At 45.7% G+C, this 16,431-nt stretch overlaps 1 protein-coding gene across 2 annotated transcripts in view; it reads right to left on the bottom strand.

Moving 5' to 3' along the window:
- Positions 1-4,740: 4,740 nt before the first annotated feature.
- C5H6orf89 (chromosome 5 C6orf89 homolog) overlaps positions 4,741-16,431 on the bottom strand; it is a 43,036-nt gene continuing 31,345 nt past the window's right edge. For both annotated transcript variants that reach the window (XM_003818894.4, XM_008972307.4), the window contains 2 exons: positions 13,999-14,122; positions 4,741-10,360 (listed from right to left, as the gene is read on the bottom strand). In XM_003818894.4, the coding sequence (XP_003818942.1) occupies positions 10,266-10,360; positions 13,999-14,122 (219 nt within the window). In that variant the 3' untranslated portion in view covers positions 4,741-10,265. The remainder of the gene's footprint in view (positions 10,361-13,998; positions 14,123-16,431) is intronic.

Genomic DNA, 16,431 nt, shown 5'->3' with positions numbered 1-16,431 from the left:
CAGTCTCAACCTCCTGGGTTCAAGCAATAAGGCTGAGGCTGGGACTACAGGTGTGCATCACCACACCCAGCTAATTAAATTTTTCTTTTTTTTTTTTTGTACAGACAGGGTCTTACTATGTTGCCCAGGTAGGTCTCAAACTCTTGGTCTCTCCCCTTGGCCTCCCAAAGCACTGGGATTACAGCTGTAAGCTACCGCACCTGGCACTGAGTGGAGGTTTCCATAAGATCACCCAAACTGTCTTCAGTTCTTTATAATAAGAATGTATTATTTTTTAAAAAATAATAGAGTCATTATTCTGAAAAAATAAGATTGGTGAAATGTCTGTCTTCAGCATGGTGTCTAGAGGCTTGTCAGTTTGATTTAGTAAGAAAGCCTAAAGGACATGTGTCATGTCACAGGAATGTGCAGTAATAAGATGGAATTCAAACTAAGCAAAAATTCATACTGAATTTCAAAAACATCATGGGCTAGGAATTATAACTTCTAATTAAAACCGCCTGGATGCAATTTGATCTATGGATTCAATGCAATCCCAATCAAAATCAAACACAAGCTATTTTGTGGATATCAATAAACTGAGTCTAATGTTTAAATGAAGAAGCAAAAGACTCAGAATATCCAACTTAATACTGAAGAAGAACAAGGTAGAAGACTGACACCACTCTGACTTCAATATTTACTATAAAGCTATAGTGATTGAGACAGCGTCCTATCGGCAAAAGAATAGACAAATATATCAAAAGACCACGAGAGAGAGAGCCTAGAAACAGATCCACATAAAGATACTGATTTTTTTTGTTTGTTTTTTGAGATGGAGTCTCGCCATGTTGCCCAGGCTGGAGTGCACTGGCTCGATCTCAGCTCACTGCAACCTCCACCTCCCGAGTTCAAATGCCTCTCCTGCTGCAGCCTCCCGGGTAGCTGGGATTCCAGGTGCCTGCCACCATGCCCAGCTAATTTTTGTATTTTTAGTAGAGATGGGGTTTCACCATGTTGGCCAGGCTGGTCTCAAACTCCTGACTTCGTGATCCGCCCGCCTTGGCCTCCCAAAGTGCTGGGGTTACAGGTGTGAGCCACCGCACCCAGCCAAAGATGCTGATTTTTGACAGAGGAGCAAAGGCAATATGCTAGAACAACTGGACATTAACATGCAAAAAATGAATCTAGACATAGACCTTATACCTTCCACAAAAATTCGCTCAGAATGAATCTAAATGTGAGTATAAAATGTAAAAGTATAAAACTCTTAGAAGTTAACACAGGAGAAGGCCCTAGATGACCTTGGTTATAGAGGTGACCTTTTAGATACAACACCAAAGGCATCATCCATGAAGAAACCAATGATAAGCTGGACTTTGCTGAAATTAAAAACTTCTGCTCTGGAAAAGACAATGCAAGAAATGAGAAGACAAGCCACAGAACTCTTAAAACTCAATAGTAAGAAAACAACCAACCAGAGTATAATAAAAAAAATGAGCAAAAGATCTGGAATCCTCACCAAAAATGATATATAGATGGTAAATAAGAAAACATGTTCAACATCGTATGTCATTAGGGAATTGCAAATTAAAGCAGTAAGGTGTTACAAACCTATTAGAATGGCCCAAATCCAAAACACTGACACATGCTGGTGAGGCTGTGGAGCAACAGGAACTCTCATTGCTGGTAGGACTGTAAAATGGTACAGCCACTATGGAAGACAATTCAATGGTTTCATAAAAAGCTAAACATACTTAGGCTGGGTGCGGTGGCTCACACCTGTAATCCCAGCACTTTGGGAGGCCGAGGCGGGCAGATCACGAGGTCAGGAGAGCGAGACCATCCTGGCTAACACGGTGAAACCCCGTCTCTACTGAAAATACAAAAAATGAGCCGGGCGTGGTGGCGGGTGCCTGTAGTCCCAGCTACTCGGAAGGCTGAGGCAGGAGAATGGTGTGAACCCAGGAGGTGGAGCTTGCAGTGAACTGAGATTGCACCACTGCACTCCAGCCTGGGTGGCAGAGCAAGATTCCATCTCAAAACAAACAAACAAACAAACAAACAAACAAAGCTAAACATACTCTTACCATATGATCCAATTATTGTACTCCTTTGTATTTAGCTATATGAACTGAAAACTTCTGTCCACACAAAAACCTGCACATGAATGGTTTTAGTAGCTTTATTTACAATTGCCAAAACTTGGGAAGCAAACAATATGTCCTTCAGTAGATGGATACATAAATTCTGCTATATCCAGACCATGGACTATTATTTGGCACTAAAAAGAAATGAACTATTGAGCCATGAAAAGATGTTGAGGAAACTTATGTGCCTATTACTAAGTGGAAGAAGCCAGTCTAAAAAGGCTACAGGCTGTATGATTCCAACTATTTGAACATTCTGGAAAAGGCAAAACTATGGAGACAGTAAAAGATCTGTGGTTGCCAGGGGTTAGCGGGGAGAGAGGGATGATCAGATAGAGCATAGAGGATTTTTAGGGCAGTGAAACTACTCTGTATGATACTATAATGGCAGACATATAACACAGGACAACATACATTTGTCCAAACCCATATAGGATGTAAAACACCAACAGTGAAGTGAACCTAATATAAACTATAGACTTCAGGCGATAATGACCTGTCAACGTAGGTTCATTGACTGTAACAAATGCACCACTCTGGTAGGGATGCTGATAGTGGGGGAGGCTGTGCACATGCGGGAACAGGGGATATATGGGAACTCGCCGTACTTTCCATTCAATTTTGCTGTGAACCTAGAACTGCTCCAAAAATTAACAAACAACAAAAACCACAGCCTGGACGTTTCCAGGAATTAGGATGGTCCAGTAGAGGAGGGGCACAGGAGATGAGAAGGGGAAGCAAAGGAGATGAGGCTGGAGTGGTGGCCAGGACTTCTCCTGTGGGCAATGGAGAGTCACTGAGGAGCAAGGAAGGGAGGTGACCAGACATCAGGGCAGCTACATGGATGGTGAATTGGGATGGGGAATGTGCGGCGAGAAACCAGTGAGGTAATTACTGGCAGAGTCTAAGAGTGAAGCAAGCTCTTAGACAGAGACAGCAGCAGTGGAGCTCGATATGTGATAAGGAGGCAGGACTGTCCTGAGCTTGGTCCTGGTCAGAAGTAGAGGCTAAGAAAAAGGAGAGGAATCCCTTGCGGCTGCCATAGACTTTTTGGACATGGTGATGTAGAGGTGCTTTGGAGTGGGCAGAGATGACCTCCCATCACGTGGATGCACAGGGCTACTGCTCAAGTGAGAGGTGTGGGCTGAGCATAGACTGGAGGTGATCTGCCCATGGCTGGAGGGTGAAGCATGGAGTTGAGATATCCCAGGGAGAAACTGCGGGCAGAACCATAGGAGAGACCAAAGTTTCAGAGACAGGCAGAAGAGGACGATCCTACAAGGAGACAGAGTAGGAAGAAGAGGTCCAGGAAGGGGTAGTGAGTGCCACAGAGGCCAAGGGAGGGAGGGACGGGTTCTCCACAAGTCAGTATCAAATGCTATAGTGGGGTGGAGAAAGAAGGGGATTGAAAACAGGCTATCTCACCATGTTTTAACAGGGAATCAAGCCCTTACCCCCCGCCCCGTTTTTGGGGAGGGCTGAATTCCAGTTTTCAAGCAGGTAAATGAACAGAATTGTGGAAAGGAATAATATATCTTATTCCTGAATAAGATATATTAGGGTTGGAACAAACAAGGATGGACATTTTGTAAAAACAAGTATTTTAAAGTGGACTCCAGACTTCTTGACTTATAGCCCGACTAATCATTTAACAGGATGTGACTTACCATCAATAAGACAACAGCAGAATAAATGACAGCACACCCACGCCATGGAGTATTAACCATTAAGAAGAAGGGACTGGAGCCCTACCAGCTGACCTGAAGAGAACTCTGTGAGGAGTTGAGTAAGAAAAGCAGGACACAGAAAGGGCCTGTAATATGATCCCATTTTCGGTAAAGCAGTAACAAAACCTTGTTTATGATTAGAGAGCATGGAGGAAATTATGGAAAAATACACGGCAGGGTATGGCTGTGTATATATCACAGTTACCTGACTAGGAAAAGGGGTGGGGTAACATGGGGAAGAGGAAGGGGCAGCAAGTAATAGAGAAAAATTAAACAGGAGGACACTTAACAGCATATAAAAATGGTCATATTTATGCATTTATATGAAAGTATATATATATAATGGCTAAAAAATGAACACACACAAAAATGTCTGACTGAAATCCACCGAGTTAACTAAGTGCTGAGAGCAGCCTGTCATCTGGGGGCAGCTGGGGTGAGCCAGCAAGGGGCCTGGAGTCCCGCACACATGCCTGGCCGTCCTGCGAGAACCAAGGACGCCGTGGGTGAGGCATCACTGGGAGGGCATCTGGGCTGTGTGCAGCAAGCTGGTGAGAAAAAAAAAGGCGTCCAGGGGCTCACCTGCATTCTGGGTGAAGTGCACAGACAGGGGAGGGTATTAACAGGGGGACTGAGATTTGAGAATTCATGGGAATAGCAGATGAAAAGCCGCTGTGGGTAACGTCTGGGGTGCGGAGAAAGTGGAAGCTGTGAATGCAAGGACAGTGCTGGGTGCAAATGTTAGAGACCAAAGCCAGGCGGGCACAGAGGAGCCCCACAGGCCGGCCTCATGAGCAAGATATGGCTAGAAGTCTCTCATGTCATGGGAGAAGGGGAAACAAGAGAAAACTGGAAATTAAAGAATGACACCAACAAGAGGAAAGTTCTTATCAACCAACACTTTTAATTGCAAAAAGTAAAAACCTTCATTACAATAAACTTTAATTTACATACATTCTTCACATGGTGGAAGTCTTTACCAGTTTGTAGTATCCTGCACTTGAACACATAGTAAAAGCTCAAGCCATTCAGAGCCGCTGTGGCTGTGACAGCTGCCTGCCTCCCTCTGCTCCCTGGGACCATCCAGGGCCACCACACCCTGCTCCCTGAAGGAGAGCTGCAGCTGACCCTGGCACCTGTCCCCGATGATGGCGGGGAGCACTGCGCTGAGTCCCTGTCTTGCCTGTGCCTCCTCCTTCCCCGACCCTCGGCATTGGTTACTGACCCTTCCCCAGGGTGGAGGTGAAGGAAGGGAAGACCGCAGCCAACATTTTTCTGAGGGTAAAACTGTGGAAAGAAGTATGGAGGGAAGCCTGTCTGGGATAAGACGGGGCTCTCTGGGAATGTCATGTGTCTGCTTGCTCCTGTCACCTCCCTGGAAGGGTCCACAGTGCTGGGGGGTTGCAGTGTGAAGAATGGGATGCTACTGTGAGTAAGGGTGGCTGCACAGGTGAGCCCCCTGCCCCAAGGAGCTGCTGTGGGGAGCGATGGTGTCAATGAAGCCTGGCACAGAGAAGATGTCCCAACTCCCCAGTTTCTGTCTGAAACTCAGACCTCGGCTGGGTTCCTTTCTCCACACAGTGCTTGCCGCCATGGCTCATTCTTGGATTGATGGCTGCTGCCTGCCTGACAGACACACTAGGCAGAGGCGGAAGGGTCTCTGGTCCAGCCCTGTCAAATCCTGACAGCTCCAGGCCTCCACTTAGTTATGTAACATTCCTTCCCTCCACTAGTCTGAAAAAGTCTGGACATTTCGCAGTCTCCAGGGAGAGGAATATGACAGATGTATTTAGCACTAATGCTTAAATTATGCAGGGCAGGGAAACCAGAGACACTGAGGGACCTGGACAACAGACAAGCTGGCTGAGGGTTTCTCTTCAAGGCCAGCATTTAGTCACACTGCGTCCACGGTGGGTGGACTTGGATGTGGTGCACGAGAAGGAGAGCACCTGTCCTTCTCCCTGACATGCTTCTGGAAGAGGCTGCTGGGGATGTGGAGACTGGGGGTGGGGAGGACAGGGAAATGCCTGCTGCTGGTGACACAAACACATTCCCGGAGGCTTCCGTGTTTCATTTGCTACAGGGCTGTCTCCACAAGCGCCTTCACTCTCCTAGCTTCCTGACCCTGCCATGCGTCGGTTCTGTACACAACATCTGCAGGTCCAAATACGGAGAGAATTTCAGCCTAAAGTACAACTTTAAAGCATATCTCTGACACTCCCTTCCTTCAACAAATTGTAGTGGGTGATGGGTCACCACTGAAAGGTAATGAGTGTGGAACTTGCATACTCAAGAGAGCTTTTCCTTCATTGTCAGGAGAGCTCATAATCCTAAGAGGCCCTTCTGTTTATAACTGATTCTCGAAAGGTAGACAAAATTGCCTCTCTGTGTGCAAACAGACATGCGCCTTTCTCTCTCTTTCTCCTATAACCTGGCTTTCTCCTTTATGGACAAGGAGATGCAAACATTAATTTGGGGTTTGAATATTCACTACGAAAGTGACTGGTAATAAGCAAACTCATTCCAGGCTGTATTAAAATGACTGAGGCCATCACCTGCAGCTAAGAAATGTGAGTTTTTGTTTTAAAGTAAGTGTACACTGAGTCCTATGCTGGGTTTTGGTAGAAGGGAACAGAAAACCAAGAATTGAAAAACAAGTGATGTAAACTCCAAGGGGACCCACAACTGGAACTGGGCAGAGTCCCTCCTCTGTCACACATCTGGAAGAATGTGGAGACAGGAAAATGGCTGGACACAGTTGTGTTTCAGCTACATTCACTCTTAAAAAGAGTTTTCAAATGGGGAGGGGAAAAGTGAAAGGATTTTTATAAAAGTCATATGGTTAGATTCTTTCCTCCTCCACTTCTGTCCAGCAGAGTTTTAAAAACAAACCCTGCGGAGTTCCTGGCTTGCTGACCCCCATCCCTGGGTTCTCCCACCCCAACGGGGGCACATCTGAGTCAACGACATCCACAGCTCTCTTCTTCGGCACCATGCCGTGATGCCGCAGGAAAATGATGTGCTATGGAACCAGCTACCTACCTGCCAGCGGTTAACTGCTCTAAGCCTCCACTTATTTACTTGCAAAATGGGGATCTAACACCTACTTTACAGGATTGGGTGAAGATTAAAGGAGATCATGTATATCAGGCACTTTGTAAACTGGAATGTACTAGATAAATGTTATTATTCCTTTCTCTCAGAACATGAGCCCCCCCAATCTGCTCTCCTCTCCTCCCCTCCCCTCCCTTCCCCTTCCTTCCCTCCCCTCCCCTCTTCTTTTCTCTCTCTCTTTTTTTTTTTTTCTTTCCTTTCCTTTGACAGAGTTTCGCTCTGTCGCCCAGGCTGGAATGAAGTGGCACAATCTTGGCTCACTGCAATCTCCGCCTCCCCGCTTCAAGCAATTTTCCTGCCTCAGCTTCCTGAGTAGCTGGGATTACAGGCGCCCACCATCACGCCTGGGTAATTTTTGCATTTTTAGTAGAGATGGGGTTTCACCCTGTTGGCCAGGCTGGTCTTGAACTCCTGACCTCAAGTGATCTGCCTGCCTCAGCCTCCCAAAGTGCTGCAATTACAGGTGTGAGCCACCATGCCCAGCTTGAACCACTTTTATTTTATTCCCTCTCTTCCCTAAAAAAAATTGAGGATAAGCTCTGCCTCTTTTCATCAACCATAATAAGTATGGTATCCATTCACTACTTGACTGCTGGAGAGCTCAGGACATTTGGACAGAATGCTTCAAACTGGGGCCAAAGTAGCCTGTCTCCTCAGAGAGCTGACTTCTGGGCATACGCATCTCTGTAGTGGGAGGCCACATGAAAGTGAACCTAACTCATGTGCAGAGGTCATCGCCATGTCACCTCCTAGTAAATGCTCAATAAACTTGTAAACCACCCCCTCTCTTTAGAGCCCTATAGTTTTGTTCTTATTGTGGTGGTGGAGGTGGGGAGTTGGTTAGGTGGTCTTATCGTCACCCTGCAACCCCGCTTTCTCATCCTGACAACCCTCTTTCCCACACCGGGTCATACAGAGGGACTTTTGATGCTTCCAGCTAGATGGCAGGGGCATCCTGTGGCATCCTGCTGTGCAGGGCCTTGATCATCAGAAAGGGACTGGCTGGCAACCCCTAGCCACTCCTGTCGCTCTGGCCAGTAGTAGATTCTGCTTATCAAAATTAACTTGAGAAGCTGAACTGTTTCTGTGTATGTAGAAAACCCTCTTTGGAGAATTTTCCCCTAATACAAGTTTACATTCAAGTCTGAACTGGGTAGATTTTAAGTAAAATGAGTAGTATATCCATAAAAGTCTCCACTTATCTTCTGCTACAGTCATTTTTTGTTGAAGTACAAAATGGGACTTAGGGGACTTTCCCAGGGGATGCCTCAGAATACCAACACATGCAAGGGTTTCTTATGGACATTTAAGATGTGAAGGGCAAGAGTGAAATGGGGAAAGGAACACAGAGTAACTCACAGAAACAAAACAGAGATCTCAATAATCAAAATAGTTGCTTTGTTCCTAAGAAACCCTCTCTTTTGTTAACGGGTCTGATTTTTAAAAACTCTCAGAGGTCTCTAAAGCACTTGTTTACACATAGCCCTTCCCCATGTGCGGCCAGGGTAAGGACACTGCAGAAGGCTGTAAAAGCTTGCACAAAGCCGGCCTCCAGATGATCCCTCTGACTTAAAACCTCTTAAATCATAACTGCTTAACAGCATGACTTTTAATATGTACACAAGTTTTGTTTTTCCTGTATTCATCCACACAAGGGGTTGATTAAGAAAAAATTCCCTCAGGTACAGTTCATCGTAGTTTCACTGAAGCCCGTGGAGGAGGCTCTGATGTTTCTATCCTGAGCTGTGTGAACTCTGCTTGTCCTTTGCAAGCCCATAGACAAACAGGCCATTCAAGTGCTCAATGGTCCCCACTGCTGTTCATGAGACCCACAGAGAAAGAGGGCCTGAGAGATGAGATGTAGGCTCCTCCAGGAATGAAGAGGGCTTCACAACCATCTTCACTCGTCATTGTCTGCCTCTGATCCATAATTCTGACATAGACACCTACTGCATCCTTTGACTTCTGCAATTCAGAACCAGAGGCCAAAGTGTAGTTTGCTTTTTCTTCATCTTGGCAATGGCATGACCAGTGGCCAGCTATCTAGTGGTGTCAATAAAAGAATAATAGAGAGAGAAAAAAATAAAAGGAACAGGAAAAGAACATCCTTATTTACACCATTTGATTGCTACCTACTAAAAGCACTTAGGAGAAAACAATGCACATAGTGAATCATCCAATCAGAAACACACAGCTTTATATTATTACAAAAAAGAAAAACACCTCACCTTGTCTTTGTTTCGCAGCACAGACAGAAATCATTTTAAGACAGAGGATCACATAGGCAGTTGCACACCCAGCTGACAAACACTTTGGGTCTGGATTTCCTCCCCCAACCACATTACATCAGCTTTGACACATCTGTAAAACATCTTCTCTGCAGAAAGTCAGACCCTAAAGATCAAACCCAGGGAGGCACCCTCTCCCCAGGCCAGCTACTCTAACTCATAACCCTCTGAAGACACTTGGTAAAGGCAACACAGCTGACGAGAGCAGTGCTGCCTCAGCAGTAGTGGGCTCTGGCCCCGCCAAGACAGGGAGGACTAGAGCCGAGCTTCTGAGAAGCCATCCAGATAGGCAAGGGAGAAGGGGAGGGAGTGCAGTGGGGATATAAGAACCTGATGAAATGGAAGAAAGCATTACCTTGGGAGTTACCATTTTGAATTATTATATAATCAGACTCTAGCCTGGCATCACGGAGACTCCAAGAGCCACGGACAATGGGAAAGAAGTGTACTTCTTGAATGCAATTCAAAGTTATCTGAACTTTTTTCACTGTTTCTAGATTCCACTTTGCTTGGGAAACTACAAGAACTTCTTTAATCAGCCATGGCCTTCCAAAAAGTAGAGTGATGTGGCAGGCAAGACGGGGACAAGCAGGCCCACCTGGTAAAGGATGGCTCTGACATTAGAACCTGTTGGCTGCCCTCTCCACTGCCAGGGAAGGAAGCTGGTCATGCAGGTGAAGAAAGGCACCAGCCCTGTTTCCTGCCTGAAGGGCAGCATCAAGGTCATAGTGCCCAAAGGCCCGGAAGAGGTCAGTCTCAGATGGGTGCTGGCAGAGTCCTAGCCAAGTGGCCAGGCTGAATCCTTCCTGAGCCATCTGCAGGAAGAGTCAGGAGGGCGAGGCTCTGGCCACTGCCTTGCAGCTCACAGCTGGTTCACACAGGCATGCAAAGGGCAGGTAACTAAGTAACCAACCCCCAGAAAGCAGTTTCATCATTTTTGTTTTTATTTTTCCCCTTTCAACCTGGTTTTCGGCTCTGGAAGCTGTTCCTGTGCACAGTTCTATTTCCTACAGTTCTGAGAAAGCGGTTCCATCGCAGATGACCAAAGGCTGGACCCCTCTGGCTATAACGTAGACCTTCCAGTGGGTGGTGTCGACATAGCCTTGAGGGGAAATAGCAAGAGGAAGGCATGTACATGTCAGAGGGTGGGCACACCTGTGGGCACGAGCAAGGCAGGTCTGCCAGAGCTGGCCCTCAGGGTGCACTGCAGAGTCAAAGACAAATCTTTTTCTATTTAATTTAGTTTCCTTTTTTTTCTTTTTCTTTCCTTTTTTCTTTTTTAAGAGATAGGGGTCTCACTATATTGCCCAGGCTGGTCTTGAACTCCTGGGCTCAAGTGATCCTCCTGCCTCAGCCTCCCAGAGTGCTGAGATTACAGGTGTGGGCCACTACACCTGGCTTAAAGACAAATTGCTCTGAAAGTCTTCTGACACTTCCTAGCATAAGTATTCCTAGTTATTATCAGTCCTCTTTAAATGCTTTATCACCACCCCTCACCCAGGGAACTGTGAATCACAATTCAGCAGGCTTACAAAGGCAGGATGCTCTAGATGAGGCTGCTGTTGGGCATCAAGTCTCAGCTTTTACAGCAAGAAGACAGAATGGATTCTGAGGGGACACAAGACCTACTAGCCAATTTTCCTGTGTCTATCTATAATGTGGTTTCATTACAGAACATCCAGATTAACCTAAACCTAAACCAGCATTGCCCAAATTGGGTTTGGCAAACAGTAGTGTCCTGTAAGATATTCCAAAGAAAATAGGTTCCATGGCCAAGTAAGCCTGAGAAACACTAGGTTTCTCCAAGGCTTTTCAACATCTTTGATACACTAATAATATACTATGCATCAACAAGACAGGCATTTCCCAAAGTCGACTGACTCAAGACCCTATTTGCCAAGGGTCTTTTCAAAGGCCTTCTGGTCCCACCTGTGGGGTCATGAGTAATCTGAAGAATCGTTTAGGAAACACTGACCTATCATTTGAGTGGGCTATGAAGGTAAACCTAAAAACTTCAACCTTTCAATAATCCCCAGTGATGCTGAACATCATTGTGCCTATAGTTTACAATACTTTTAAAAATTCTTTTTTTCTTTTTCTTTTTTTTGAGACGGAGTTTCACTCTTGTTGCCCAAGCTGGAGTGCAATGGCGCAATCTCGGCTCACTGCAACCTCCACCTCCCAGGTTCAAGCAATTCTCCTGCCTCAGCCTCCCGAGTAGCTGGGATTACAGGTGCACACCACCATGCCTGGCTAATTTTTTCTATTTTTAGTAGAGATGGGGTTTCATCATCTCTTGGCCAGGCTGGTCTCGAACTCCTGACCTCAGGTGATCTGCCCGCCTTGACCTCCCCAAGTGCTGGGATTACAGGCATGAGCCATCGTGCGTGGCTTTAAAATTTTTTAATTCACTGATTTTAGAGACAGGGTATCGCTTCATTGCCCAGGCTGGAGTGCAGCGGTGCAGTCATAGCTCACTGCAGCCTCAAATTCCTGGGCTCAAGAGATCCTCCCAACTCAGCTTCCTGAGTAGCTGGAACTACAGGCGTGTGCCACCATGCCTGGCTAATTTTGTAATTTTGGGTAGATACAAGGTCCTACCATCTTGCCCAGACTGGTCTTGAACTCCTGGGCTCAAGCAATCCTCCTGCCTTGGCCTCCCAAAGTGCTGGGATTATAGGTGTGAGCTACCCTGCTCAGCCCCTAACAATGCTGTCTTGTACACTTAAAAATTCGTTGAGAGGGTAGATCTCATGTTAAGTGTTTTTACCATAATAAAATAAAATTTTAAACAAAAAAAATCTCTTGATGGGAAATTTATCCTAGCGTACTATGGGCCCTGCTCATCTTTAAACGAAGAACACTGAGTAGAATTCAACTTTTACTTGGTGACTTGGTCATGATGGGCAATGACTATCCTGTACAGTGACTGCAGATGTTGTACCTGACCCCCAAAAGGTTTTCTGGTGATCTGGAACCCCTCTCCCCTCCATCTCCACAGGAAAATGTACATTTTGTCAAAAATCATAGAACTTGCACGTCATGGTGCCATTCTTAAGGGTCCCTAAGGTAGAGGAACCGCCATCTGTCCTGTAACACTGAATGATTCTTCTTGGTCAGGGTCTGCTTTCCTGTCCTCATTGTTAACCGTGGCAGTGACAGCCATCGTGTCTATTTCTGTCACTGCTTCAGGTGCTCGCTGGCTTCCCCACCCCTCCCTGCCCCCATTCTTCTCCCAGACTTGCTCTCCTCTTCTTCTTCTCTTCAGTCCCCATCCATCTCTGTGTTCTGTCATGTGACTGGCCTTTTATAGACACTGCCAACTACAGGGGTCCTTTCTTTCTAGTCAACAAACCAGCCAGACACAGCACAGCAGGTATCATGCACCGGATGTTAGGCTAATCTGGACTATCTGTACCAGCATTTGATGCTCAAGCTTTCTTGATCACTGCCAGACATTTTTTTTTTTTCCCTAATTCTGTAATTGGTATTCCGGTTGCTTGTGGGAGCCGGAAGTCTGGAATTCAGATAACTAAGGTGTTTCTGTAGTTGTCTGAATTGTTAGGCATTTGTAAAATATAAAACAGAAACTTGTTCAAGCACAACCACATGCTCCAAACCTAAATATGCCAGAGAGATTTTCGCAATAGTCATCTCTTGTGTTAAGAGTCACTCCATTACAGGAAAAAGATTCAGAACGATTTCCATACAAGAATCCTCGTTTTTGTAGGAAGTTTCCCAAGAGCCAGGCCAGCTGTGCTCCATTATTAGTTAATGCTTGATTTGTACCTTATTTTTATTTTTCATTTCTAAATTGAAATAAAAGTTATGTAACTTAAATTAAGACTTGGCATAGCTTGCAGTCCAATTCCTACCCTCATATGAGATGCAAGGTTTCTAGGGGCTTGGGGGTCTTCTGAATGGGTAAAATTAAAAGAAATCAATTGGAAAACCAGTCTGGGCTCTGCCAGAGACTCCAGGTCTTGCCTAGGTTTTGTGAGGCAGGAAAAGCAAGGAGGTCAATGGTGACACTCGCTGATTTATTTGCTTCTTCCAAGAAAACTCGGCTGTCAAACTGATTGCTACTGACAGCAGTGGATTCAAACCTGTTTCTTTGGAACAGATTTTTAATTAGGATATAAGGCACAGGACAAGTCACATTTGGGCAAACACTGAGCCAGGGTCAAGGGTGAGTCATCAATGTGAGGTTGTGACTTGGCTGTGGCAGCCACACAGAAGGTAACATTTCCTTGTGTGACCATTGCCCTTATATACTGCTTGGTATTGTTTTATTTGCAAAATGGGTATATATTCCTGTAGTCCTTGATTGTCCCTCTCCTGGCTTGACTGTGTTCAAGCAGGCACTTAAGACCTGACGCTCTGCTCGACTGACAGTGGGGCCTTGGGGTGGTCACCTCTCCTCTCTGGGTCTCAACCTTTTCATCTATAAAACGAGGGATTGGTCTAAATATTTTCCAGAATCCTTCCTAACTTGAAGTTTCTATGATCAATAGACACATGCATTCTATATGTTGTATGTACAAGACATTTCTTTCTGCTATGTTTTCTCATTAAGTTGTTTCATTCCTAAGCATAAATGTTGAGCCTGTTAACAGGAGAATGTTATTTTTGATTCTACTAAATAAAACTTTTGTGAAGGCAGTATGTGATTCTTAAAATAGCTTTTGAGTTAAAAACTAAAAAGATCCATTGACCCTGCCCTCCTGGGGCCCTACATACCGATATCCCCTGGCTCTATTGGCATGGCCACAGACTGACAATGTCTTCGGCACTGGAAGGGAGGGATGAGCTGCAACATGGCCTCACCGCTGCCAATCATAAATAGGTCAGGCATCTTATGCATCTGGAGGAAAGAATGAGGAGGGGAGGAAAAGGAAGGCAAAGAAAACAAAATAAAACCAGGGGGTTTAGTAAATAAAAATGCTTTCACATATGGCCCTGAGTTTCCTAGCATAAGCAAAGAGGAAATAGAACCAATAACAAAAATTTGCAATTATGTCCAAAAGACAAAAACAAACTACTTTCTCCTAAGAATGGCATCTCTTGGTACTAAGACCAGAGTAAAATCTCTTCTATGGGTTCTCCTAAAGAGGCACTGTGTGATTTAGTGGGCAATACCCTCAACGAGAGCCCCAGAGTAGATCCTGCATGAGCTTTGTAATTTGCAACTATTTTTAGCCACAGCTTCAAAGTAAGCCAAAGAAAAATACCTAATTGCAATTTAACAAAGGTAGTTCCAGCAGAAACCAGCACATGGTGGCTGAAGTATACAACATTCTGAGATTCTGGTTTGATGAAAACTTTTAGATAAATAGATAATCAGCATATCCTTTGGGCACTCTTCCATGGAATGTTATTTCTTACTACCAGGGCCCTGATAAGAATTGTACAGCAGCAAGTTTAAGTTTACACTGTCTGGCAAGACCCAGGGGAGCAGATATGCCACGCTACCGATTAAAAACTAATGACACTAAGACTGGCCTCTGATTTTGAAAACTAAGGAGACAATCAGCATGTGCACCTGCACAGGTAACTACTGCCCCTCTGAGGGCATGCTACTGCCGGCAACAGGCATTAAATGCAACCTGCTATGTGCCAGGGAAGGAGCTGTGAACCCTGGGGTGGGGCTGGGACCAGGGCAGGGAATAGGGATAAAGAGAGAGATGGGTCTTGCTGGGACATTTCTCCTTACCTTGATGATGACAGAAAACCCCTAGGGCCTCTTTTCTCATCTCTTCCTCCTATCTCTTGCCCTTCAGAGAAACCCTTTATATGCCCATATAAAGTGGGAGCCAGAAGTCTGACTCCCTGGGCCATGTCTTGGTTTTCTCTTCACCACTCAGGGCCTCCAGAGTCTTGGGTTTTGGCCCCATCTTCCCCTGTCCCCAACCTGTTCTCTCTGCTGCTGCCACAGGCCTTGCCCATAATGTTTTCATGGCAACACTAGAGCCATTTCACCGGCTAATGTGGTGACAGGGACAAGCCTGGTGTCTTCAGCTAGCCTTCAGTTGACTGGTACTAATATTGGCAGAAGCCTTAACATCTGTAGTCCTCAAAACAATCTCAGAAGGACCAAAACAAGTGGCTGTATCCCTTCCTCCCACAGGCCTGAAGTGGGCAGGGTCATGTTCATCCATTCCCAGGATGGGAAGAAACAGACAAGAGGGTGGCACAGGCCAGCCCTAGGCCACACTGTGGAGTGGGTGAAGTGGGCCTTGGAGGCCCTCACCTTCTCCCCGAGTGCCACTTAACAACCAGCTCCCCACTTCTGTCCCAAGGCTGCCTTTGGACACTGGGCCCACAGACACGTGACTTTAACAGGGCCCAGGGATGTGGACAACAGGGTGGGGTAACAAGGCTGCGGGGAAAGGGGAGCTTGGGCCAGGGTGGGGAAACAGATTCTCTAAGAAACTGGGTTCTCAAGAGTTTTGCCTGTCTGGCCACTGCCCTTCCCAAAACATCCTCGAGAACCACAGTATGACTCTCGTAAGCATTTGAGTAACTCTGTATTTACTCCTTTGGCTGGGCTCCTTGGTGTTGCACACGCTGGAGAAATTAACTTTGGTATTCAAGTGGTAAAACCAAGAGAAAGATAAAGGCCGTGTCCCAGAATTATATTTATGAAGATGAAATCATACAAGGGCCTGGAATTCCAGCCGGCGACAGCAGGATAAACTTCTTTAAAATCTGAGGCAAGAGCCCAGCATCTCCACCCCAGTGCTGGCAGACAGAACTTCTTACTTCTAGACAAAATGATTGTTTTTATAGGCTTTTAAATTCCTTTAACACAATTCAGCAAATTTGGAGCCAAGTGATAGTATCAGGAGGTGGAAGCCATGGTCCAGAGGTGGCAGGGGGCCATAGTTTGGGAAATTTATTTTTTTACGAAGGAAAATGCATGCTTTTAATTCTCCCAAACCGATCCAGGCTCAAAAATCTTCCTTAGGAATGAGACTCAACAAAAGGAGCAATTCAGAGAAAAGTAAACAGACACAAATGCAGAACAGCTTCTCCCAGTCCACTGGCCCCAGAGAGGTAACTTTGGCTCTGAGCACTTGGCCCCAGACTGAAGTGGGAAATGATGGGGGCAGAGTGGGCTTTTCTACCCCAGCTGGGCTGCCTGCCTATCAAATCCTTCCCAGGCTCCCACAC

Source organism: Pan paniscus, chromosome 5, assembly GCF_029289425.2.
Source record: "Pan paniscus chromosome 5, NHGRI_mPanPan1-v2.0_pri, whole genome shotgun sequence".
Lineage (NCBI taxonomy): Eukaryota > Metazoa > Chordata > Mammalia > Primates > Hominidae > Pan > Pan paniscus.
Note: the sequence above shows the minus strand (reverse complement) of the source record. Positions and strands in the feature narration are given on the sequence as shown.